This window comes from Strigops habroptila, chromosome Z, assembly GCF_004027225.2.
Source record: "Strigops habroptila isolate Jane chromosome Z, bStrHab1.2.pri, whole genome shotgun sequence".
NCBI lineage: Eukaryota > Metazoa > Chordata > Aves > Psittaciformes > Psittacidae > Strigops > Strigops habroptila.
Genome location: NC_044302.2, coordinates 62,493,506 through 62,520,530, shown reverse-complemented (window position 1 = coordinate 62,520,530; position 27,025 = coordinate 62,493,506). Strand labels below are relative to the sequence as shown.

At 37.5% G+C, this 27,025-nt stretch overlaps 1 protein-coding gene across 3 annotated transcripts; it reads left to right on the top strand.

Moving 5' to 3' along the window:
- Positions 1 to 27,025, top strand: CEP78 (centrosomal protein 78). Of its 3 annotated transcripts, none has more exons than XM_030511592.1 (17): positions 1 to 67; positions 3,004 to 3,280; positions 3,501 to 3,676; positions 4,290 to 4,362; positions 4,879 to 4,982; positions 5,746 to 5,920; positions 7,156 to 7,269; positions 7,476 to 7,540; positions 11,836 to 11,944; positions 12,564 to 12,581; positions 13,593 to 13,728; positions 14,512 to 14,557; positions 15,230 to 15,373; positions 21,791 to 21,868; positions 23,640 to 23,806; positions 24,515 to 24,668; positions 26,175 to 27,025. In XM_030511592.1, exons 2-17 carry the CDS (start codon positions 3,028 to 3,030, stop codon positions 26,697 to 26,699), a joined length of 2,337 nt encoding a protein of 778 aa, XP_030367452.1. In that variant the 5' UTR covers positions 1 to 67; positions 3,004 to 3,027; the 3' UTR covers positions 26,700 to 27,025. The 3 variants fall into 3 exon arrangements, with proteins under 3 accessions (XP_030367452.1, XP_030367451.1, XP_030367453.1); XM_030511591.1 differs by lacking the exon at positions 1 to 67 and adding an exon at positions 85 to 2,163; XM_030511593.1 differs by lacking the exons at positions 1 to 67; positions 12,564 to 12,581 and adding an exon at positions 86 to 2,163.

The following is a 27,025-nucleotide window of genomic DNA, read 5'->3' as shown; positions in this document are numbered from 1 at the left end:
CGGCCCCGCCGGCAGAGCGCAGGGGCTGGCGGGAGTCCGCCGGGAAGGGGCGAGCCGCGGGGCCGAGGTGAGGCGCGTATGGGGATTGGGGGAGCAACTGCCGCGGCCCCTGCTCCCCGGGGCGCTCCTCACGTCCCTGCGGGGGACGGCGGGTAGCGCGGTCCCCCGTTCATGGTGGTTTAGTGGTGTGCTGTGTTGGGGAAGCGGAGCACTGAAGTAGTTATGGCAATACTGAGTGGGTGAAACATAAAACCCCTTGTTGTACCGCAGTTGTAACCAGAGTTGGTTATCTGTGTATGTTAAGTGGATGCTGTGTTACATATTTAAATAAGGTGGCCCAACAGGTCAAATAAAGTGTGATTAGCCCCAGCAGACTGCTAGGCCATGCTGGAGAAAGTGCATCAGCAGAGAGTAGTGTGTAGTTCAGCTTCCTCTGTGTGTGTCTCACAGTTTGAGACGTCGGGCATGGTCGCTGTTTCTGTGGTCAGTGGCCTTGTCTGGAATTGTTTTGGCCCCCCTCTATAAATTTTCGCAGCTGTTTTTTGAATCGCTATAAACTCACAGCTTCCTAAAAAACTCTCGGCATGGAACTGGATTTCTCAGTGTTAACTGTGTGTTTTATTTTGTTACTTTTAATTTGTCACCAGCTAGTATCATCTGATGCCATCTTGCTTCCGTACTGAAAGAGGTAGTTAGCAGTTGTCCCCTGTGCACATTCTCAGAGCCAGTCGAGGTACTCTACAGTTGTGTCAGGTCACTAACTTCGATGCAGAAGAGTTCTAGTTTACATACTTGTTTCTTAGTTGAGCGTTAATGAGTGTCTGATTTTTTTGGCCCTTTCCTTTCTACCTGCAAGTGGGTTAAATTCCAGGGCTAGGGCCAGGAGCTCCTTTCTTTGCTTCAGTTACAGGTGTGGTGTTCAGGTGTTGCTTTGAAAACCACCGTTAAAGAATATTGCATAAGCTCTGGAGGTAAAAGGCTAATATGTTGTGCATTGATACATCACCTGAAATCAGTAGCGCATTACAATTGATGGTCGTATTGTAATTTAGTCATTTGTTCCTGTTGACAGGGTGGTGATTAAGTAGTGCTGTAAATCAGAGCTAAAATGAAAGAAACAAAAGGGCATAGAGGAACTATTGTTAGAGTTTCTATTACTATTACAAGTTCAGTCATCCAAATACTAATAATGTGATTATTTGTTTTCTAAATTATATCCTTACAAATGGCTTTCCTCACGTGCTTGTACCTACCCAGTAATTCTTGTCCCATGTTGACCTATAGAGTGTTTCAGAAGGCTGTGTCTGAAGCTTTCTAGTCCTCAACAATATGAGAAAATGATTGTTCTGTGAAAAATATTTGCTGTCCCATGTGGGATACTTAATGCTGTCTTGAGAAATGAATACACAGATAACTAAATGGGTCTTCTAAATATGGTGACAAATATTAATTCCTTTTGAGACTGTGGAATTAGTTAATAGCTGTGCAATATTCAGAAATTCTACTTAGGAGTTAGTACTGTTTTGCTACATGGGTGCTCACGTATAAGAAAAACTAATGCCTGAAAACCGCTTTCCTAGATTTACTGGGGTAAGTATATAGGGTATGCAACAGTAAAAATATTTAGGAGAACACATGTTTTATTCTGTTTTATGATAATTTAGACTTTTGGTTGAAGTAGCAGAGAAACCCACTAGTTCTCTGTGGAAGAGTCATTTGTGTTCCTTGACGCTGGGTCAGGGAGTGTCAGAGGTGTTCAGGAGTCTGTAGACTGACACTACAAAATTAAATTTGAAGAGGAAAACAAGAACTTCAAAGCAGTTAGTGCCTGAACATTAGGCCTTTTGTGTTTTGGCTACACCTATTTGTATGGGAGAATAAAAATGCAGGTTTGGTTGCTGTTTTCATAGAATCACAGAATGGTTTGGGTTGGAAAGGACCTTAAAGATTATCTAGTTCCAATCCCCTGTGATAGGAAGGTCGCCTCACATTTGGCCAGGTTGTAAATCTCTCTCCGGATTTCTTGTAGGCCCCCTTTAGGTACTGGAAGACTGTTACAAGATCTGTCTGGAGCCTTATCTTCTCCAGGCTGAAATTTTAAAATCAAACCCCTAGAGCAGCAGAGTGTGTTTTTCACTGGCACAGGAGCGTGCTGCACTGAAGGTGACTGTTCAATACGCTTGTGTGTGCACAAACCCAGAAGTCTACGAATTACTTTGTGTATATTTTTAGTTTAAAATTTGGAGATTTTCAATCTTATTTCTATCCAAATAGTTTTGATTGTGTGTCTGGGTGTGTGTGTATCTGCAGCAGGGAGTAATTCACTATCTGTGCATTTTTAGGGAGAGGTGGATTCTGTTTAGACTTAAAAAAGACAAAAGACTAAACAAACCGGAAGTTACAGAAGACCTCTGTGTTTAATTTTTGGTTGTCCTTTTTTTTTTTTTTTCCCTTTTGCTTTTCAAAAGTTGCAGCTTTTGAATACGAAAGTAGCAGTGTTTACAAACAGTTCTAAGGAGCATAGAAGTCCAGGAAAAATGCTTTATAGCTGTGGTTTGTTTGCTTGGATAGTTTGAAATGAGTAGTGAATAAAGGATGGCTGTTAACAGAGAAAATGTGTGCAGGAGGATTATGCACACAGGCAGCTGATGGCAGTTAGAATTTAAAGAAAAAAACAATCCTGAATGGTGATTCAGATTACCATTTTCAAGTAAAAGGCAAAAGTCAAGAGCAAAAAAACCCTGTGAGTTTTGATAAGGAGAAAAATAGAGCGAGTGGAAGCAGATGAAGGAGGTTTTCACCCCCTTATTCATTCAGCTGTACTCGCACAGGTAGTGAGCATCACAAGACATCAGTGCTCTAGCAGCCACATCAAAGACGTGTAAATGCTGTACAGTAGACATGAACATGTTCGTGTTTAGGGTGTGCATGTTGAATTGAGACTGTGTTGCAAAATCGATTATACATTGGATAAAGTTGTTTTTTTTTCTCCTTACATTTTAGAGAGACGTTTATGACATAGGAGAAATGATCGAGTCAGTCAAAGTAAGAAGACAGTGCATGCTGGATTTCTACTCACATTATGAACATCTTTGTGCTCTTCAAGGCTCTGTCCCACTGAAAGCTGTGAAGGCTAACCTGAGTCAGGGTGCTCTTGATCTGATTGTAGATCGCATCAAAGCTGCTGATTGGACACCACTTCTCAATGCTATCAGGCATAATAAGACTCTGACTTCTATTGGAATAAGAACTTTTCATCAACAGGGTCTTGAAGAATCAGGTTTGTATTGATAACTGTCAAAGATAAATATGTTGATGTAGAATGTTGGAATTTGCTGCATAAAATTTTTCTGTGATTTGGGTACATGGTAGAGAAATTGTTACACGTAAGGAAGTATTTTTGTTCCAGAAAAGCATCAAAAAAGCAAGGTGTGGTTATGGTTGCTTCTAAGACAGTAGGGACTGGATTTTACTGATGTGTAATTTTTGTTGTTTACTAGGTGTTGAAAGATACAAAACTTACTTTAGAAGGAGAATTCCAGCAATTCGATCAAAAGACTTGACTGGCCAACTATGCAAAGCTGTCAAATGCTGTCTCAGTATATCAGATGTACTAAAAAATTTAGAACTGCAGGGTTTGCTTCTGAGGGAGAGAGATCTAATACTTTTAACAAAGGTGAGACTATGTTACTATACAAATAAATGGAAAACATGATTAGAACATAGAGAAGTAGCAACTTAAATTTTGTAAATATTTGTCACAGATGAGGTTGTTCATCTTCTAAGGCATCTTCGTGTTATCTTTTATGTGAATGATTCTGCTGAGGTATTTTGTATAAACTAGTCTTTCTAAACCTGTGTAAATGACATAACATTCCCTTGCCCTGATTCGTCAAGGCTTATTAGAACGTTCTTAGCAACACCTTTGCGATGTGTTTGAGGCATGTAGCTTATTCTTGTGACTGAAACTACTGTGCATGTACATGACAGAAGGAAAGTTGAGGGACACAAAGGAGATGAAAGCAGGTCTTCAGGGTGTGTTATTGGAACACAAGTAGCTTCTAGGAAAGGAGGTTGCTGCTGTTACCCATAGGCTGTGGCTCCTGCAGTGCTAAAGAAACGAACCAGCTTAAAACAAGCTTTAAGGTTCACTTGTTTTGACCTTCCTCTGAACCCCCTGTTGTTTCTTGTAGGGAGCACAAAGTGTTGTGAGCGTTTTGGGTGACTCAGTCTTTTCTCCGTAGTTTTGCTTTTCAAGCCAGTTAACAAATACTGTTTTTATTCTGAAGGGCTTGGCCACAGCATCATCTCTGGAGAGTGTCTCTTTTGCCCACTGTCCAATTGGAGATGGAGGATTAGAAAGTAAGTTTAGAATCAAAAACGTTAAATATACTTCTCTTTTAGTTGTTTAAATAGGTAAGTTTTTCAGTGTTTCCATTCTGTTTTAAATTGGTGTATAGTGATTAAATAACAATCTTCACATTATTCAACATGATTTAACAACGTTTAAAAATTTGAATTTCTTCATGCTAGAAAATAGCTATGGTACTTTACAATGGTGTTTATACTTCTATTTAAAACAACAGTCATAATGCTTGTTTGATGTTAGCTTTTTATTATTTGTTCACATTTACATAAGTAAACAAAATATGTTCTAGTTTGTTCATATAGCCTTTGCTAAACACTTGCGCTAGAAATATAGAATCTTAGAACACTTTAAATGTATTTAAAATATACTTCTTATTTCAACACTTGTTTTTTGTCAAGGCTTTTTACTGTTAAAGCTGATTCAGCTTCTTAATATGGTAGTGAAAAAGTATGTTCTGATAATCCAGCTGTGGTGCATGTAGATAACATGCATGTTTTTGTTTTCTTCAGCAATCTGTCAGAGTGTAAAGAATTCAGCTAATATCAGATATGTAAACTTCACAGGATGTAGCCTCACATGGCGAGGGGCAGAACATATAGCAAATATATTGAAGGTAATTTAATCACCTTTCTTAAAACCAAATGGTCACAAGAACTTAAATACATTTGATTTTTTTTTTTTCCCCAAGCTATAAATCCATCAAAGCACTTTGTAGGCAGTCTGTATGCAAATTATTATTATGCAAATACTGAAGTATGGGAATAGTCCTGAAATTTGTGACTTTGTATTTCAAAAGTAGCTTAGTTTACTGGTATGGGATTTAAATGTGGTATTTCTTAATAAACATCAGGTAAACGAGTTCAGACTGATGTATTTTTTTTAAATGAGGATTAGGGCTATAAATATGTGACGCCTGTTCAGGGAGTGCTTCTGTAACTGTCACAGATTTTGAAAATGTCTTCAGCGTTGGGTAAGGATTATTGAGTTTACAGTTTGGAGGTTACTAATTAACTCATTAGTAAGCCTGTGGCTAGTAGAATATTCTAATTAATGTTAGCAGTGGTTTACATGAAAGCACGTAATTTCCTAGAGTATATTCCAAGATGCCTTGAAAGTGTCTGTCTGCCAAAAAGAAGGTAATAAGATGTTTTGTCACCATATTTAGCAATTTGCATTGCAAATTGGATGATCAGAATACATATGACTTTAATGTTTAAAAATTACTTGTATTTCTTGAACTCAGAAATGGTGTATCTCTGATTCTTATATGAGCATTCAAATGCCGATATATTACCTTAAACATAAGGTAACTTGTGATTGTGTCATCAATAATGGCTTTGCCTTTGCACTTCGTAACAGCTTTTTTGTTTGCAAAGCACCAGGCAATGAAAAGACATGGAGAAGCTTGGGCTGAAAGCCTGCGATATAGGAGACCTGACCTGGACTATATGACCGGCTTGAGGCGTGTTACTTTCAACTGCAACATGCTTGTTGGAGATAAAGGAGCAAGTGCCTTTGCAGATTGTCTAGGAGAGGACCTCTGGCTAAAAGGTATTGTAAAATATTGACTCTTAAGATGCAGTACTGGCAGGCAGAAGACTTAAAATTGTCAGTTAACAGCAAATGTAGCCGGAAGAGTAGCTCCCTGTTTAGCTTGAAAAGAGTAATCTGTTTTCAAAAGAAATCTTTTTTGCTCTTTTGAATTGTCAAAGTATCCAAATACTATTGTCATCTAGTTTTGTCCTCTAGTCTTTTTGAGAAGTTATTTGTTCTACAGTGTATCTGTACAAAATGACTAATGGTGGTGGTGTAAGTCATAGTATTTTGTACATGGAATCAAGAACTTACTGTTGAAATTGTTTTATAGTTTGAGCCAGGTGTGCAGATCAGAATAGAGAATACTTAAGCAAACTGGACATACAGAAGTCCATAGGGATGAATCCACAAGTGCTGAGGCAGCTGGGACTGTTTAACCAGGAGAAGGCTCAGGGTGGGGTTCATCAAGGCCTACAAATATCTGAAGGGAGGCTGTAAAGAAGATGGAGCCAGGCTCCTCCCAGTGGTGTGTGGTGACAGGACAAGCAGAAGTGGGCACAGACTGAAACACGAGGTTCCTCCTGAGCATCAGGAAACGCTTGCTTTCTGTGATGGTGTCTGAATACTGGCACAGGTTGCCGGCAGTGGTTGTAGAGTCTTCATCCCTGGAGGTCTTTAAGAGCTGACCAGACATTGTACGGGGCAACTGATTTTAAGCAAGCCTGCTCCTCAGCGAGGAGGTTCAGCAGGATGACCTTCAGAGGTCCCTTCCAGCCTCAGCCATTCTATGATACTGTGCATGCACAACATGAAATGAATGCCAAAGCCATAACAGTGTTATTTATTAATGACCACGTAATTTACTTTGCAAGCAAAGAATGTGTAGAAGCATTGACTCAGACTGTCCAGATGTAAGTTGTGTATTTGTTACTTTGGGCAGTTGAATTAATTGATGCCTGGAAATATTATATTTACTAGGAATTGTCAAAAGCAGTTACTTAACTGTGATTTTTATCCTCCTTCCTTTGCAGTTGTTTAGCAGTTATTCATGTAACACTGATCTAAATTTCTAGTTTTCTTCTCTGAAAGTAATATTCTTTCTTTTACACATGCCTGTTATCATAATGTTGGTTTTTTTTGTTTTTTGGTGTTTTTTGTTTTGTTTTGTTTGTTTTGGTTTTTTTGGTTTTTTTGTTTTGTTTTGTTTGTTTTGGTTTTTGTATGTTTTTTTACCTCCATAAACATTTTAGCTCTTGATTTGCAACAGTGTGGAATATCTAATGAAGGAGCAAGGTCATTATTAGATGCTCTTCAAACTAATACAACATTAGTGGTACTTGACATAAGAAAAAATCCATTAATTGGTATGTATCTGTATCTACCTTAGTCCTTTTTGTGGGGTTTTTTTTGGTTTTTTTTTCTTTTTTTGGGGGGGGTGGTGGTGGTGTTTGGTGGGTTTTTTTGGTTTTTTGTCTTTTTTTTTTTTGTTTGTGTGATGTTTTTTCAGTGATCTGTTTGCTTAAGTACTTGTCTCATACAGGAAACTCTTAATAAGATATTTTCATTCTAGATCACGTTATGATGAAAAGCATTATTGAGAAAGTTCTTATGAATGGAAATAGTGCTAATTCGGAGGTATGTGTTAGGCATTTTGGGTTGGATTTGAGGCTTTCTTTTTAACTGCTGTTGCATTTTTTTTTTTTAAATACTTTTTTTTAAAGGAAAACTTCGTTTGGGATGAATCTAAACCAGCTATTCTAGTTATAAAGAGCAGTCTGACTTCTAAGCAGTTTAAAAAACAATTAAAAAAACATTAGAAAGGGAGAAAACTAAAAACGCTAGCAGCAACATGATACTTTGGTCATTTTGTATGATTTGTTATGTAATTTAAGATATAATATGTAATAAAACCTGGTATCAATTTAACAGAAAGAAAAATGGAAATGTGTGTGTATACTTGGGTGTTACTGTAGACTGTCAGGTAAATATATCTGCTGGACTGCTGGTAGGCTTTCTTGTCTTGTTAACATGGTGGTAGTAAGTTTTCATTAAAAAGTAAAGAAAATCACAATTTAAACTTTAAAACTTATTTTGAAACATGTTTTCTGCCAATAGTTTACATAGTTAGGATTTTTCTAAGTTATTCATTACTATTCTTTCTGATGCTAACCATATAAGAAAACAGAGTTGAGTTAAAGTACAGTACCTCTTGCCATCTTTATCTAAGAGTCCACAGAGAGTTTACAATGGCATGCATAAACTGAGTATGTGGACCATTTATGGTTAGATATACTATTTAAATACTGAGTTTTATTTTTTAGTAACATAAAAATTAGATTCAGTTCCCAAAGGAGACAGCAAACAAATGAGTGTATTCTTGCTATTGGTTTCACAGAGCTGCAACAATCCCAGTTCTTGTTCTGGAACTTACTCTTCTTTCTGGTTTTGAAAAAGCTTAAAAGTCAGAGCTGCAGATCTGTGTAGGGAGTATCTAATAAACTGAGAAGTTTGCGTGTAGGATCCTTGGGGATTGAAGTTCCCATTTCAAATGTCTTAAAGACTTCTTTTGGAGAAATTGAGGCTGGTTGTGAAGGAGTACTCATTCTGCTTGGCAGATGCAAGCAACACTTTTAAAATGTTGCAGGGATCACATGAAAATAGCATCTGCCTGGAGAGGCTCAGGATGATTGGAAAATTGAACTTTGAAAAGAAGTAACTCTTTAGGTAATCTCCCATATACTAAGAGATCACCCACGACATTTGTTTTATATTCACCTAGGTACTGCAGTGTCTTAAGTCTTATTGGCGATGCTAGTGATTGTTCATACCTCATTAACAATATGAATGAAGAAGGACTGACCAATAGCTTGCTAAATAACTTTTCTTCTTCCACAAATAAAACCAGCCTAGATACTTTATTTCATAAGGTCTGTGAGTAGGCTGTTGTACTAACATTTGCCGTTTCTCCTGGGAATGGTGCAGACACTCAAGAAAGGGATGATCCACCTGGTTAACAAGATGGATGCTAACATTCGGTGTTGAGGTTGATAGACTTTTGAAAGGGAAACGTTTACTACCATAATCTAGGATTTACAGTGGACTTTCATCTTAGTTGCAGCAGTCTGGATATTATGAAGGGAAAAACAGTTAGTTTCTTTGAGGCAGTGTCTTCATGTGCTCTATATTGAAACTCAGTAATGTGGGGTTTGGTTTTGTTGTGTGGGGGGTGTTAGTGGTGTTCTGTGGGTTTATTGATTTTTTTTTTTAATTTTTTTTTTTTAAGTCAAAACTGAGGGAATAAATTAGTAAACGGTCAGAGGTGTTAATGAAAAGAAACAGTTGCTCTCTAAGCTGTGTTACAGAAAGAACTGCAAGGACAGTTCATTCTGTCAATAGTCAAAATTCAGCTGTTTGATTTAAAAAACTCCAGTGCACAAGTAAAAACAATTTAAAAGTGCATTTGTGAGAGTCCTAATGGCTTATTCTAAATTCTGTATCTAACTAACACTTTGGTTCTTTCTATTTTTTGACATAAATTTCAGTTATTTTTCAGATTTTCCATGATTTTTTTATAGACTACATTTACGGATTTAAAGAAGCAATGTTGTTCCTTGTAGCTTAAGCTTGTCAAACAGAATACACTCAGTTAGCATCTACATTGCTTCCTTTTGTCATCTATGTACTGCCTCCAAATCTGTGAGGTTTTAAAAGGATGTGCTTGTCCATTTTTTTGTAGTGGAGAAAACATTCGTCTCTATCTTTGAAATGATTTAATTTAGTAGGGAGTTTTGTTTTTTTTTAATTTTACCTATTGTAGTTGCTACAGATCTGGATTTCATATTGGTAGAAAATGAAGAATCAATTGGACTGACATTAGCCTATGTGTAGACACTTGTTGACCATAAGGTGTAAGACGTAATTCTCTGTGAAACTAATATGATGTCTACTCTTGCAGCAAGTGGCCCAACTCAGACTGTATCTTGCCCACAGAGACCTAAAGCTGCATAGATGATCATCCCTAGTACTGCCTCCAATTTAATCTATTTCTAGTTTCAGCTTTTTATTGTGCCAAAGGCTAACTGTCATCATTCTCATGAGTAGAACTCAGAAAAGTGGTGTTTATATCTGAGAAGTGGCAGAGCTCTGTTCTCTGCCATCTCGTCAACTCCGTGGTTTTGCTTATGCAGAAAATATATTAAGGTGCTACTGTCTTGCATTACAAAGAGAAGTTCAGTGGGCTTTTGACTAGACTCACGGCAATAAGCCATCATAACTACAAAAAATTATGTCTTGGCTGCCATAAATAGTCTGTAATGTACTGTCACCACTTGCTTTCTGGATACAAGTCTCAACAGTCCTTCCATCCAGTTCTGGTTGTTCTCTTTGCTTTTCAGTAGCATGCAGGTGCTTAGCTTTTTAGTTGGGTTTTCAAGTTTGGAGGAAGAGATGCCTATTGATGCTTGATGCTTTTAGATTTGATGGGCAGCTAAAACAGAGGAAAGTTGTATTATCTTAGCAGCATTATGTTGCTAGTATAGTGGATTGTAATCGTAGATTGATTGTAGTAAGTGGTGAAAGTTTGTGTAGATTCTGAGAAAGACTGAATAACTTAAAGGAAAAATTCACTGAAGGTGTGTGTAAAACAAGTTGCTTTCATAGTCTCAACTCAAGGACTTAGTAATTTTTCAACACTGTCTTAACATGTTCACTGTCTTTATTACTTGCATGTTTTACAGCAGCCACAGGTACCCAGACAAAAGACAGGCTACTGGGCTAGATAAACTTTGGGCTTAGCCTAGTATAGGTGCTCTTTCATATGGGTAGTAAAACAAAATGAAGATACTCTTGCTCTTAGAAGTTTACAGTTTAGTTTTACTCTTTCTGTCTATTTTTTAATTTAAAATGAACAATTCACTTGTCTCAGGAGCCAGATCTAGTTGTAGACTTAGCAAAACTTACATGACTTCAAAGCTGTTTTGGTTTTTTTTCCTTACGTTTGGGGTTTCTTTCTTTTTTCTTTTTTTCTTTTTTCTTTTTTCTTTCTCTCTTTTTTTTTTTTTTTAATAAAAGGGTTATCTTGCCAATGATGAATTTGGATTTAACTCAGAGTACAGTCGTGGCATTTTAATCTTGCCTATGCATTGGATGCGAATAACTTTGGTGTACTGTTCCTAGTATTATGATGAGGGGTTTAGAGCTCTCTTGAGGTAAGCTTTGTGTTAATATCAGCTGCATTTCCTTCGACAGCTGCTTCAGTGCTAGACTGTGTACTAACTATAGCTATATGCACAGTGAAAAATAAGTGACAGTGTAACTTAATATCTGCCTGGAATAATTAAATAATAGAGCTGTTGCTATAAAAGAAATGAAGTTTGAAGTACATCAACTGCCTTTGATTATCACTATGTATTTATTTTAGTGTGGAGGGTTTTTTATTATAGGAAGTGAAAATTAAACTTCATATTTTTAAAAATACTGACTTCACTGGTAATATAAAATCATGTTAAGAAAGCTTTTATTACTCTGGAGAACTTTGGCCTGAGTCAGTCATTCCTAGCAAGCCAGCTTTCTGAGAATGAAATGCAAAAGCCAGAGTTTCCTTTTTATAGGGTTGATGCCATTTTTTTTTTTCTATAAAAGGAGAAGTGTTTTGCAGAGGGGAGAGGAAAATACTGGATGGGATATTATAGTGGTGTTCTGGGAACACTTTCTGATAATGTAGCACTCAGACTTGCATTGAATCTGTGTTTGAATTTGAGCTTTGTGGGATTTTTGTTTTCCATAATTTTACGGTTTGTTAAGTTTTCTGTAACTAGCAGTGTTCTCCATATATCTGACAAAACCCCCTCTAATCTTAAATGGGCACCTCTTTAAATATCAGTTACTAAACCAATTTGTCTTTCTGTTTCAAAAAAAAAAAAAAAATCCAGTATAAGTGGCTGATGTCTCCATCTTCCAAGGATGTTTTGAAAACTAGACCAAAGAAAAGAACTATTGTCCTAGGAAGTGGTCGAAAAGGAAAAGCTACTATTCGTATTGGTAATACTGTCTTTATTTTCTCTGACTGTGGTAATTTTTGTCTACAGAATAATCTTTAAAAGCTTTAATTATAAAATAGTCAATGTATCTAAATGTCAGTGTTTTGCAGAATACTTTTCTTCAAAAAAGAAAAATCCATTTATTCCTAATTCAGTAACATTTCTTCTACCATCAGTGTTTTCTGTACAAAACTTGCTCTTGTTTTGAGCGTTACTAGATATGTGGCTGGAAAAATGGTAGGAAATGCTGACTTAGATATGTGAAAGCATTGCATGTATTTATTCTGAGTGCATCCTCACCATGAGCTTTCACTTGTAGGGAGCTTGTCAGTTGTAAGTTGCCTACTTCTGATGATGATAATAACCTTTCTGTAGCAGACTGTCCTCTGCCAGAACAAACAAGTATGCATTTTTTACTGATGTACAGAATGTTCTAACTTTTTTTTATTTCTATTATAAATCTACTGTAAATAGTATGTTTAAAATAACATAGGTATCTTGAATATATTTAAATATTGAATGTAATTAAGTACTGATAGCTGTAACACACTCAATATGTTTCAGTGAGTTACTAATATTTCCACTGTAATACATTTGGCTGTCTTTCCTCTTTGCTCTAGTTGTCTGGAAGCAGAGAGGTAAGCGTAAATCATATTGAAGTCTTTGTACAAGTAAACTGTGGGGATCCGGGGTGATGGAAGAAGAAAATGCCTGAAATTAAATATAATTGTGTGGGGTTTGGTTTTTAGTGGTTTCTTCTTTTTTGGTATTTTTGAAGAGTGAACGTTAGGAGGTGAAAATCACTCATGCTGTTTGAACTGAGATTTGGAACCCCATTACCATAGTTATGCATTTCTATACTATTAAAAAATTAGTCTTTTTATTGATGTCAGAGAAACAATAACCTGAGCTCTTACGAGATTATCTGTATTGAAATACTAGGTGAACAGTTTTCTGACTTATACAGAACCTGGGGGAGAGTGATCATCTATACTAGATTATCTAATTTTACTTTGAGTGAGAAGAGTATGATTTAAAGAACAACAGAAGACTGGACTGGTGAACACAACATTTCATTATTCCTCTTAAGTGAAGATATTGCTGGTGTTCTGCAGAATTGATCAACATGAGAAGCTATATGCATATATAGCATTTATATAGCATATGCTATATAAAGCATATGATCAACATGCTTTAGCTATAAGCATCTTGCCAGTTACAAAACCAGCGTTCTTCACACTAAAGCCACTAGAGGGCAATTTGAAACATAGTTAGCCCTGTTATCTATGTGGACTGTACATGCTCCCACTGGAGGCAGTGCAGTTAGGTATCTGAAATCACTAATGTGAATAAAACTCCTTAGCTCCAAAAAATTTGCTTCTTTTTTGAATAATAGCATGTCTTTCTCACATCAACCTAAGACAGCAGTTAAGTACACTAGCTTATAATTGCAAGCAGATAAGCTGTCCACCCCTCTTTCTGAGAAGCAAACAGAAAGTTTTTGAGCACTTCAGCAAAATTAGACTGAGAGGTAGATTTCCTACAGTCCCTTTTATTACATAGGAGACTTTACTTAGAAGGAGTAAGCTGTGAATGTAAATGTAAGTAATTAAGTATAATGAATTCACTTCTGTTGCTGTTCAATACAGGGTTACCATCTAAAAAGTCTGTAAGTCCTGGGAAAAAAAGTGTGTCTGTGAAAGACATTTACTCACCAAAACCACTACCACCGGGCACAAAAGGCTTCCTTCCTTGGCGGACTGCAGAACGTGCAAAGAGATGCAGGTGAGGTTTTCATAGTACGAGGGAAAACACTAAAGCATAAAACCTGAATGATAAACACAGTAGAGAACAATGTTAGTTTTTTAAAAATACGTTTTTAAAAGTTATACACAGAATTACATATTGCATCCATAGTTTTTTCTGCTTACATAATTTTTGAGGATGTTACATAAATTCTATTTCAGTATCTTTTTAAAATACCCAGAGAGATATAATTTGATGGCCATATTCAGGTGTAGTAAAAAAACCAAACCCGTCTTGCTTGCTTGTTCCCATGTTAACTGATTATTTATCAAACTTACTGTAGCTGAAGATGCAATTTAGTTTTCTGATCTTGTTGTATAGTTTGATTTGGCATCCAATTCAAGTTGCCTAGGTATTTTTTCCACCTCTTTCTGCTCTGTCTTCCCCAATACCACCTTAATTATTGTGATCATTTCAGTCCTGTGAAGTAAAAAAAAAAAAAAAAAAAAAGTTGCACATGGAAACCACAATATTCTTATCATGCTCCCTTTTGAAACAGTTTTTGGTTGGAATTTTATGAATTTATTCCCTTGACCTTGGCCTCTCAAAATAGGAGCTTTATAAACAAAATATTACTTAATGCTCTATCATAACTATAGAACAAAATGGGGATGTAATGAGAGTTACAGAGATACAGTGCAGTGTCTGTTGCTGGTTTTGCTCTTACTGCTTCACCTGTCCTACAATCTTGAGTTTGGAAATGGAATGGCAATGGTGACATTATAAACAATTTTCTCAAAAGTGTTATTTTTTTAACTTTAGAGGAGGGCCAGTGGATACTACTGAAGAATTACCAGTGAAGATTGAGGTACACTCTCTCTCTCATATGATGGTTTATTTAGCAGATGAATGCCTGAAAAAAAGATGAGAGTGTTCTCAAGAGAATATTACTGTCTAAAAGTTAAGACTGGAACTCTCTGAGAAGTGTAAAATAACAGTTTACATCAGCATTTGGTTGAAACTTCTTTGATACTTAGTTTACTCCCATTTCTGTCACCACTATCTCGGTTTGTTAGAGCACCTCCTCCTCCTCTGAGCCTGGTGTTCCCTCTCCTCTTTCTCACTCTTTTGGTTCCCTCCTCTTCTGCATGTCTGGCTTTTTTTTTTTTTCCCTTTCTTAGATACGCTTTCCCTAAGGCACTGCCATCTTGCTGCTGGGCACAGCTGTGGGTTGGGTACAGCTGGAATGAGCTGTGTCCAGCATGGGGCAGCCCTGGCCGCTCCTCATAGGGGCCACCTTTGCTAGTAAATCCTTGCTGCATGTACCCAATATATGCACACAGGTTATTTTGTTTTTTTCCTAAATACTGTTTAATGCAAATTTATTTCAAAATTGCATAGCTGGGCAATGTATATGGATTGTAAGGAGTTCTGGGAAACTGTTGCATTTAAATTAAGCTCTTGGTACTAACTTTGATTTTTATTGTGCAGTGTAATGAATGCTGTGAGTGGGTGTGGTTTTCTTTTCTGATGTAATTAGACAGATATTCCTGTGAAAGTGACAGTGGAAAGTGCTTCTACATCTGAAACCGAAGATACAGAAGATTTAGATGTTGTTATCCACTACCCTGATTTGGCAAAATCATTAGATAAGATTAACGTAACAAAGTATCAACAGCTACAGGTAAGAGGCATGTTCTGTGCCTTAAAATCCATGAAGGCAAATTACATCAATTAAACCATGTTTTATTCAGAAAATTATGGTGAAGCTAATAACCAGTCATGGAGCAGGATTTCTGAATAACTTAATTATCCTTCATTATGTCAGGCAGGCTTCATTTTCAAAAGATGTGCATCAAATATGCACTGGATTTCCAATCTCTGAATAGTTCTAATGAAGATGTGTACACTTTTGACAATAAGCATATTGTCAAAACAGGCCATAATGAGGAAGAACCCCACTTAATACACACAGCTGCAACATGCATAATTTCTCTGTCTGGATTCATGGTTAACGATCTTTTGAGGAGTGTTACTGCTTGTAGTATTTCCTTCCAACTGTTTCCTTTGTAAATGTAATTCAATGTTATTTCTAATTATAGAAATAAAAATAGCTAATATATGGTAATGATTGTTGTCTAAAAATATTTATGAAAATAACTGACAATGTGTAAAAGCTCCATTTTGTAATAGAGCTTGGTATAAACTTTTTTAAATTTCCTTTTTATTATTCCCTCTGCTTCTTTGACAGTTCTATAAAACTAGCACTAGTGAGACTGACTATTGCTGCAAATATCTTGACAGGGAATGTTCTTATGAAAGGAAGGGAAAACAAAGGGTGTGTTTCAGTGACTCAGTAACACTGCTGAGGTAATCTAGGACTATTATGAAGTAGCACCCTCAGGCAGAATAACTGTGTTGTTTCTGAAGTGTTAGGATATGAATTTTGTTTGGAGAATCTGCACTGCCTCCAAATAAATACTGCTAAAAATAAGGCCTGTAGTCAGTTTGGTTTTGGTGGTGATTGTCATGGAGTACCACACTGGGTGAATGAACTGTTCATGTGTATAAATAGGAAGACTCTCTTTATGTAAGTGAAGTGAAGTTGAAACTTGGTGTTGCAGATCTGTATGTAATGGGAGGGTTAGGGTGGCTTAGAGTTACGGTAGAAGGCAAAAGAACTGTATAAATACTGCATAAATAAACTGCCTGCTTTCTTTTTTAGCTGATGTACACTTTTTCTTTAGGCCTGCCCTTTTTCTCTCTAGAGCTTCTGTTCAGAAAGATTTTCAAGGTTTTCACATGTTGCTGGGACTTAAAGTTGTATAGCAGCTTTCTTCTTTGTAGGTGATTTTATATTACTGTGTGTGTGCAACATGTTGAGATTGTGCTGTGCAGTGGCTTCAACATTCTCATGAAGAGCGTTCTGTCTGGAATCACGGAATTCCATGTCATGTGCATATTGCACCAAAAACTGTATTTGGTGCTTATTGCACCAAAGAACTGTCATGGTTTAAGCCCAGCCGGTAACTCAGAACCACGCAGCTGCTGGCTCGCTCCCCTCCCCTTCTTCCTCCCCCTGCACCCGGAGGGATGAAGAGTAGAGTCGGAAGAATGTAACTCCCACAGGTTGAGATAAGAGCAGTCCAGTAACTAAGGTATAATACAAAACCACTGCTGCTACCACCAATAATAATAATGATAAGGGAAATAACAAGGGGAGAGGATACAATTGCTCACCACCCACCAACCGATACCCAGCCCGACCCGAGCAGTGATCTGCGCCTTCTGGGTGACTCCACCCAGTTTATATACTGGGCATGACGTGCTGTGGTATGGAATACCCCTTTGGCTGGTTTGGGTCAGGTGTCCTGTCACTGCTTCCTCTCGGCTTCCCCTCCTCCCTGACAGAGCATGAGACTATTGCACCAAAGACATGAAATACAATGCTTTCAGAAAACCATGTATTTTTGATGTATTTATTCTTGGTGTTCGAAGAGGTAGGAATATTACTTTCAGGACACACTGCAGAGGAATACAGTGTTTTGTGCTTTTTGAAAGGGTTGTCGCATCGACCTGTGTTGTCAGTGTTACCTGTAGTATTACGTATAGAGCAAGTGTAAGGAAGGGATAACTTATGCTTAATGTTAGCTTCCAGGGAGGTAAAACTAGAAATTTTAGGAACCTACCCCAGAATGAGTTCTGATTTTCCTGTGCTTGTAAAGGTCCAGACTCTCCTGATTTTCTGAATTTGAAAACTAAAATACTTCTTTAGGCCATGTCTCGAACTGTTTCTGTGCCTCACCCATCCTTTATGTTATGTTGGTTTGTTATGCAAAGCACAGTTTCATATTATGGCAGAACGGAACTAACAACTTGTCACTATTGAATTGTGAGGTCTATTTTTCTTGCCTCCCTTAGTGCTTTTCCATTTCTTACTTCAGTCTTTTTCTCTTTTGTGTCTTTTTTTTGTGTTTACCTGATCATAAGGTGAGTTGATTCAACTTGTTTATGTGGAGAAGACTCATTCAGTTGAATAGAGAAGTGTGAAGGTGTGCACCTGGGGAAGAACAACCCTGTGCACAAATACATGCGGAGGGCAGACTGTCTAAAAAGCAGCATTTCAGAAAAGGCCCTGGGGGTTCTGATGGACACCTATTGAACACAAGTCAGCAGTACGCCCTTAGGGCAGAGAAAATGATGTCATCCTGGACTACATTTGGAAGAGTGCTGTCAGCTGATGGAGGTGATCTTTTTCCTGTATTCACTCAGCACTGGTGAGGCTGCACCTGAAGAACCATGTCCAGTTCTGAGCTCCCCAGTACGAGAGAGGCATGGGATACTAGTGAGAGTCCAATGAAGAGGCATGAGGATGATGAAGGGATTGGAGCATCTCTGCTGTAAGGAAAGGCTGAGAGAGCTGGGACTGTTCAGCCTGGAGAAGAGAAGGCTCATATTAATGTATGGGGTCATATTAATGTAGGTAAATACCCGAAGGGAGGGTGAAAAGAGGACAGAGCGCATCTCTCCTCTGGTGCACAGTGACAGGGCAAGAGGCAATGGTTGCAAGCTGAAACATGGGAGTTTTTTCCTGAAAACCAGGATGCACTTTTACTATGAGGGTGACTGAGCACTGGCACAGGTTGCTCGGGGGGAGAGGGTTGTGTGTGTGGAGTCTCCCTCCTTAGAGATATTTAAAAAAAAAAAAGCTATCTAAATGTGGTCCTGGGCAGCTTGCTGTAGGTGGTCCTGCTTGAGAAGCGGGTTGTGTCAGATGATTTCCAGAGGTCCCTTCCGGCCTTGACCATTCAGTGATTGTGATACTTTTCCAGATTCGTTTTCTGCCATTTTAATGACTCACCTTGGCGTATGGGATTGTGTTGTAGAACTGGAGCACAGTAAGTGGTGGAAGTCTGTGGTAGTGTGTGAGGGGAACTGGAGGACTCTTTGCATTAATGGGGCTTAGGTGCTGTTACTAAAATAGCTCTTACTGCAGAGCAGCTTGTGGGGGGGAGCTGACTTGAGGGACTGATCTAGTTAGAAAGTAAGCCAGTGTATTTATCTGTAGCAGGGTTTGCCACAGCCTTTCAGTAAAGTAGGACAACCAGCTGTGCTAGAACAATGATGGGATGCAGAGACGGAATAAACAGTAAGGAGCAGGAACTCCTTAAAGTGCCACTGTGCCAAAAAAAGTTCTTCAGACATTCCGTGATTCCATTCATTGACTAAATGACCAGACTTTCACTTTAGTATGCAAGTCCTTACGAACTTCCCTGCATCCTTCTGTTCAAAAAGGGGCTTTAAGGGTACTATTTAGTGACACAGTGTTAGTTGTGCTTTCATTTGAAAAAAAAACCAAAACCAAAAACCCTTCGCTAATAGAAAGCTGAATTTCTGCTTAAATGAAAAATAAGAACTGGTAAGTATTCTTTCCTTCCACTACATGGAATCTGAAATGTCAGAATTCCCTCTGATGAAGAATGTAGTTCAAAAACTCCCAGATTTTTCTTAAATCCTTAAATAAGAAGAAGTTATGAACTTCACCCTTAATATAGTTAGCAGTGTAATTCTTTGTACACATTAATACGTGAATTATGTAGACGTAGAGATAACACCATAACCTCTTGTCAAAAATAAGGACAATTGTGTAATTAAGAAGAAAAACATGGCAAACTGGTTCCAAAAGTTTTTTCATATTTGTATGTTTTTAGTTTTTAAACTTCAGTTTTTTACCTGTGTCTAGTGTGAGTTGTCATATTCCATACAGTAATTCTGAGGGCTACAAATAGCCTTGAAGATGAATAGCAGATGTATCGGTTCTGTCTTTCTGGACTACACTCCTAGAGGACTGAATCTCATAACTTGGATCTACATTTGCCTCTCTCTGAGCTTTTTTCTGCAAAAGGCTAGAGGCCTGTGTAAGCTAGTGAATTTCTCAAAAGGAAATTGAAGAATAAGGTATGCAAAAGACTTGTAATTCAGTGATGACAAATGTTTGCAGAGGTACAAGGCGTCTCTGTTTAAATGTAGGTTTCTGATACTGCTTATGAGGAGATGTAGCTGCTCTGTTTGTAAATTTTTTCATGAAGTCAGCCCGTAATCATTAAATATTGTGTACATCTGCAGGGTGATACTACAAAACCTCCAAGTTTCTTCTGAAAATCTTAATTTAATCATTTTCTGAGCTTTTGCCTTTTGAAAATACAATGTGAAGAAAAAGGTCAGTGCTGTTGCATTTAGAATTGTCTAAAATCTGTCCAGAACAAAATTACTATAGAAGTATGGTTTCTAAAGTTGGGTTGCTTGTCAAAACCCCCTACACACTAGAAACTTTGAAATACATACATATATGCATATGTGCACACACTATAAATGGAACTGTAAGAACTCTTCAAGTCTGTGGTACCTGTGACTGATCTTCAGAGCCTAGGTTACAGGATTCTAGCTTACATGTGAACTTGTGAATGTAGAACATTATGGGCGCTACTTTCTGTGCTGTGCTTCTGTATCTGTAACAGGATTCCTAGCTCCTATTATTTCCACATGTTCTGAGGTAGATTGCAGTAAGATTGTGGTTTTTGTTGAGGGCTCTCCTTAGAGATTTCCCCCCCTACCCCATTCCTAAAGGCAATTTTATTATATCATGGCAGTTAGATACTGTTAAATCTCTTCCCAAATACTCTTTGAAATGTGGTTTTCCCATATGTTCTGACCTCTGAGAATCTTTCTTGTGTTAAGATGATAACGATATGACAAGCTTTCTAGTTACAGGGTTAGCTTTGATGATGCTAATTGAGGGATCTTGGGAGCGGGCTTCACTGGACAGTAGTGACAGACCCATAATCTTCCTTCTGAGTGGTTGTCACTGGGTGGGCTATATCTAGAACCTTTTAGAAACTTATCTTTGAATTAGATGCTAAAGTTCCTCTCATCCTACAAGACCTGTGAGGACCTCTTTGCATTTGCAGAAGGATTATTTTCGCTATGCATTCTGTTGCACACCAGTCTTCCCAATTGATTGCTTTTATGAAGTGCAGTAGTCTGCTCCTGAATAAGCTTTTGATTATAAAAAAAGGAATTCAGTACTGTTTGGATCATTGCTCCTCTGTAGATCTGATTGATAAGGTGCGTACAAAAAGCAGTGTCCTATGTAACATATGTGCTGGTATACAAGGTATATAGAGAAGTGAAGAAGCTTTGTGTACTGTTCATTCATCTAGGTTACCCTCTGAAAAATAGAGCAGCTTGATAATTTTAGCAGTTTTTACCTTTGGAAGCAGAAGGCTGTGATAAGGCATGCAAGAAGAAAAAATCCTATTCCACTTCAGATGCTGTAATTAAAGATGTTAATGCTCTGACATGGTACAAGAAAACATGGTGTTGCTTATTAAATCCTGACTACTGTTCACTGAAGCAGAGAGATTCACTTCTTGGAACTAGAAGTTAAAATACAAGTGTAGGCACCTCATGAGTAAGGCTAGAATATGTTTGTTAGACGTTAAAGTTTGGTATTGGTTTTGTTAATTCAACACTAAAATGCTTAACTCAGGCAGCTTGGGATTATGAAAAGCTTACTTTTTCTGCTGAAGAACTAAGTGAGACCAATCAGACAGAGTACCGTTCTTACAGTTCAGAATTTTGTATTCCTACTGCTGTAATAAGGAATACAGTCCTGGATGAAGAATACCTTCTGAAAATCTAGGTATGGCTACTAAGGACTTTTTTAGAGCTCAATTTGAGCATTTGATGAGGTTAAAAATAAGGTTTGAAAAGGTGAAGTGGAAGAAGAAGATGTAGAGAAGAACATATGTATCTGATGGTAATGTCGTAGGCCCAAGAGACTTGTCCATAATTATATACCTGTTGCTATATTGCAAATCTGTTAAGTAAATCACGATTATTTCTGCTTGCCCGTGTTAATTTTTTTCATCCTAGAGTTACATACTGGTGGACCTCTGTCGTGTATTTTTGTACAAGATAAATTATTGCTTGGAATCCCACGTGCTAGTTGTTAATTGGACATGCTAAGTTTTTGTATAATGCATGTTGATCTGACATTTTGAAATAAATCTCGTGACAGTTTATATCTGTGTTCTGATAGGTGGAGCTGGAGCAATGCATGGAAAAACTAAAGGAAGAACAGAGTGCCAGAGTAAAGGCTGAGGAGCGGATAACGGAGGTAATTATTTTAAACTGTTACTCATCTTTACTTTTAAAGGAGGCACTAATCAAACTATCTACTTGCTTAATTAGGAGTAATTATCAATGACCTCTAATGTGGTAGGTTCCAGAGTTTCAGTTCAAAGTCGTATGGATCATTTACTAGCCTGAGGGCAATGATGAAATCTGCATTTAGTAACGTGTGCTTGTTCTCCAGATCCTATTCCAAAGCCTTGAACTCTGGGTCAAGCTACTCTTCCAATGTGTTTTATTCATTTGGTGTGTTACTTAGGATCTGGAGCATTCTGATATTTGTTTTTCTCAAGAAAGTGATTAAAACTGTTTGCAATTTGTAGCAAATGAGTAGTTCTTTGAGGTTTCCCACCTTCTTTATCATGATGTGCTGAAAAGCTGTTTGTTGCAAATGTTGTTTAATTTGGCTTACTCTGTCTCTTTGATTTTTAAGTTTTGTTTCTGCAGGCAACAAAAGTGTTGGCTGGTTTTATACATTGGCCATACTTGTCAGTTGTTGTGAAGCAGTTTTGCTTCATGATAGAACCAAACTAACAACTTGTCACAGTTGAATTGTAAGGTCTACTTCCTCTCTGTCTGTTGTTGCTGAGCTAAAAAGATTCTTTTGCAACAGTTGGCAGAATTTCTTGCAATAGATTTGAGTGTAAGATAATGTAAACAAATGGATTTGGTTTTTAGATGTGATCTGGAGTGGAATGAAAGTGCTGGTACACTTTGGAACTGAGCAACAAATGGTACTCCACATATCACAGTACAGGGAGCAAATACCCACAAATGATTGCAGTCTACAAGGTTCCTTGTAGTTCTCCAGTGTGGCCGTCCCCATCCTTCAGTAATGTGGAGTGCACTTCTGGATCTTGGTTGTTTGAATACTGAAATACTTTTTAGGCTAAATACCCAGTGCAAGAAATATTTATCTGTTGTGCTAGACTGCTTACACCTAGCACCTTGTCTCAGGAGAAGGGGTAAACTAAGTAGCAGTAATATTTGAACTTACTTATTTTGATGCTAGTTTAACAGCTACAGTGCACTACGCAGATTTATAATTTTTGTCCTCACATAAAAGATGGAAGAAGGAAAACCTGTGGTGGAAGTGATTGCATAGCTGATCTTAAACGAGTGTCTGAGTTAATGTTTCCCTCAAACACAAAACCTTGTATATCCTTAGAGTTATCATTCAACTTTCAGCTTGTTTGATTAATATTCAGTGTGGAGAAAAATTGGATCATCTTAAACTTTCAGTTTTGGAATGCACAGTGCAGGGGAGAGATGCAGTCATATCCAGTCCCTCTGATACAGAGGGATGAATATAAGGGAGAGCATTGGCCTTCATTAAGGTTTTTATTAGTAAAATGATTTCTTTGGTGTTAATATGTCATATAATAGATGCAAAACAACATGATAGGAAGACAAATCTTTTTGCTTGCACTTGCTCTCAACATTCTGTGTGTACTGAAGACAGTGCTGAGCCAGCAGTTTTGAGTGCCTGCAGCAATTTCACTATGGTAGCATAGAACTGCAGCTGTGGATAAACAAACCTGCACAGAGCTCAGTTTAACAGTGCCCTGAATATTTCTGGTACAGGAAGCTCTGTATCAGTTGCAAAAGTTACTTTGGGTATTTCTCTTTGTGATACTGCTCTATAGGCTTGCAAAGGTGGGGTTGGGTATTTTGTGGGGATTAAACTGACAATGGTAGAAAATACTTTACCTTTTTCCCTTTTTGTTTTTTTTTTTTTTTTTCTTTGCCCTCAATAGCTGGAAATTGAAAATGCAAGATTAAGGAATTTAAATGTCTCCCTGTCTGAGGTTCTTCATGCGCAGTCAGTAACCAACATGATTTTGGAAGATGAAGGTGTTCTAGGCAGCATTGAGAGCTCTTTCCAAAAGTTTCACGCTTTTTTAGACCTCCTTAAAGATGCTGGGTAGGTCATCACTTAAGTCTTAACTGTTTCTGCTGAGGTCTCTTCTTCTTTTCCCTTACGTAAAGAATAATTTTTTCGGATGGACCCTCCATCTATTCATGATAATAGGAAGCTGATCAGAAAGTTACAGAATACCAGTCACAAAGACTGCTCTTCTCAGTAAGGTTCTATATGTAATATGCTATGCTGTTGACTGATGGCTGCAACTTCTCACTTATTATTGAGGCTTAAAATGCACAAGTACAAGTTTGGCCAACTTGTAAGCTGGCAGGTGGAACAACATGACTGTATTTGTGAAGCATGTAATTGTGTTTGGCTGTTAGAGGTTGTGCTAGTTAGGGAGATCTGCACCAATCTTCTGCTTGAATTACAGAGTTCTAATCTTTGTTCTACATGAGAGGCAATCTGCTTGCCAACATCCTGGTTTGAGATCAGTGCTAACTAGGAGAACTTCATTCTTAACCTCGTAAAACTGAATGAAGACTGACAGTTGACAGTTTTGAACCTTCAGCCTATTGTGCAAAGATCTGAAAATACCTTTAGCTACTTGTTTTCATCTTTATTAAACTATTTTGGGCTTCTTGGAAAACAATGGAGAAAGCTATCCTCAAAGCTTCAAACAGTTTCTGTTTCTTCTTCTGGTTTTGAATGTTTAGGTCTTTCACGATAGAATTTTTGTGTCATTTCCTATTAAACTATATTTTACAGACTTGGACAACTTGCTGTGTTGGCTGGGATAAACCAGTCAGATTTTGGTCTTTTGGGGCATCCGCAAATGAATTCTACTCTCAGTAACCCTGCTAACATGCTAGAGGAGAAGTCTTTTGAAGAAGAAAGACATGAACATATCCAGAATAGCAAAGTAAGTCTATAAAGGGAATACTGATGGCAATGTACCTGATATTATAACGCTTTTCTGCTGTTAACCCCATCTGACTGAAAGTAATGATTACCAAATGATCCATGAAGTTAACGCAATCTTTTGTTCTAGCTATATTTATACAGATCACAGTAATTCAATGGTTAATGTACATTTTTTAAGTGATTACCATTTGGAATATATTTTGTAATGTACTAAATAAAATGTTGGTGATAATGATGATATTTCTTATTCCAAAATACAAAGTTCCTATAGTGGTATGCATCTGTTAAAAATGGAAAATACCATGACTAGGTTTTTTAGAAACACTTAATAGTGATGTATAGTGGTTTTAAAATCTTAGTCTGATAGTAGAGGGTACAATAAGCTTGCTGAAAACCGCAAATCTTCTGTTAGGTAATTGCAGTGCATATGTCCACTTCAGTTAGATTTCTGTGTGGGCCATTTTTCGCCAAATTTCAGGCAACTACAAATTTGGAACATTAACAGCAGAAGGTTTTAGTTTCTACTCTAAAGTCAATAAATAGAATGCCTTGCAGATGTTTCAAAGGAGATACTAAAGTTCCCATAAAAAACCAAAAAAACCCAAACCAAAACAAACCAAAACAAAAACAACCAAACAGGCTTAAGTTTTTAAGGGAATTAAAAATTGAGATACTGGCAGCCTGCCAACTTGTCCAAGTTGGATAAAACTGTCATGATAAGATTCAGTTACCCAATGTCTTCCCCATTAAGTGTTCCAGATTCCTCAAGAACACCATGAAGCTTCTAAATCATGATGGTAAAAAGCACTGGGTTTTTTACTGGTGTGGAATGCAATTTCCAGTTTTGCAGTTTGAATCTGCTGAAATTATTTGGAATAATAAAGCAGAATTATAGGCTTTTTGACATTTGTTTGGCTTGCCACAGTGTTTTCAGCTGATGGACTCTTCTGCACTGTGACATAAGCTTGTTCATGCAGTTTGAATAATTGTTTATCTAATTCAGCTACATTTAGAAGCCTGAGATTTTTTTTTTTTTTTTTTTTTAAGTATACAAAGCACACATGGCAAAGGATGATTACAGAAAGCTTCAACTAACACTTACGCTACTCTCATACTTATCTCCTAGTATTGGTTAGTTTGGATTCTTGTAGCAGCTAGGTATTGTGGGCTAGACTATTGGGACCACCCTACTGCGAACTGTGAAGTATTTCAGAATGATAGATGTGACTAGGCTTTGTCTGCTTCAGTGTAACTGACACATTTCTGTAGTATAAAGTTCAAGCTAGATGTGAAACTCTGTCGTTATCACGCTGTGAATCTCCTAAAACTTGCTTGCTTTGAAAGGTAATAAAGGTTGTGTGATTGCTGTTATCTCTGGATCTTTCCTATATTGTGTGATGACTTTATTTTGCTGTGCAGATTTTAGTATGTGGCAGTTGCAATACCGGATTATTTTTTTTTCCTCTAGTTGCATCAGTATCTTTATTAGAATCTCTTATTTCAGAACAGAGCTGGGGACATCCAAGCTTCTCTTCCTGTCACATTTCAATCCCAGATGGCTGTGAACAGTGCCTTCTCTGCTCTTAGGGAAATAGAAGAAATTCAGACTTCTGGGCAGCAGTACCAGCCCAGCTTACAGAACGAAAATGAAGCTCAAATAATTCACCAAAACAGAGAGTATAAACTTCAAAATAGTACTCCAGCATCCCCTGAGAGGAGAGTCAAGCAAAATGAACAAGCAAAAGGACATCAATCAGCAAGGCAATTGGTTACCAGTTGGCATTCATTTTCTGAGTCCAGTGTACATATTAAAAGTAATAGTAGCAAAATACCCAGTGATGCTTCTGGTAAAAAAACCAAAAATTGTTCCTCAAATAAATACATCCCCAGAGCGAATGAAATGGCAATTCCAAATGATGGTTCAAGTGGAGACCAAAGCAGACAGCAGACAGTAAACCGCTCTGGAACTGACACTGTTGGATCTGATTCTGAAATACAAGGAAGTATCAAAGGTCTTACCAGTATTTGAAATGGTTCTAAAATGTTTGGACTGTTTTTCACACTTGCAAGATTAAAAACAAATTTTGGATGCCTCAGTATAGTTTGTGAGTTTTTTGTAAAGTAATGTAGACTTTGTAACCTTTTAAAGCGTTGCATGCTATTTAGTATTCCTGTTCCATGTTTGCATCACTTGTTACTAGATTTTTGTTTTTGGGAACGTGATACACTGGTAGAATGGTACCCTTCAGTTTGTACTACATACAAAGGATTCCTGGCATATGGATTTTATTGTGTATCACAGATCTCATTATAGAGTGTAAACTGTCTTGAGCTAATAAAATTAATTTGATTACA

Coding starts and splice junctions, on each gene's coding strand:
- CEP78 (XM_030511592.1), top strand. CDS start 3,028: ATGATCGAGTCAGTCAAAGTAAGAAGACAGTGCATGCTGGATTTCTAC. Junction 3,281..3,500: donor ACAGGGTCTTGAAGAATCAG/GTTTGTATTGAT, acceptor GTTGTTTACTAG/GTGTTGAAAGATACAAAACT. Junction 24,669..26,174: donor AACATATCCAGAATAGCAAA/GTAAGTCTATAA, acceptor CTCTTATTTCAG/AACAGAGCTGGGGACATCCA.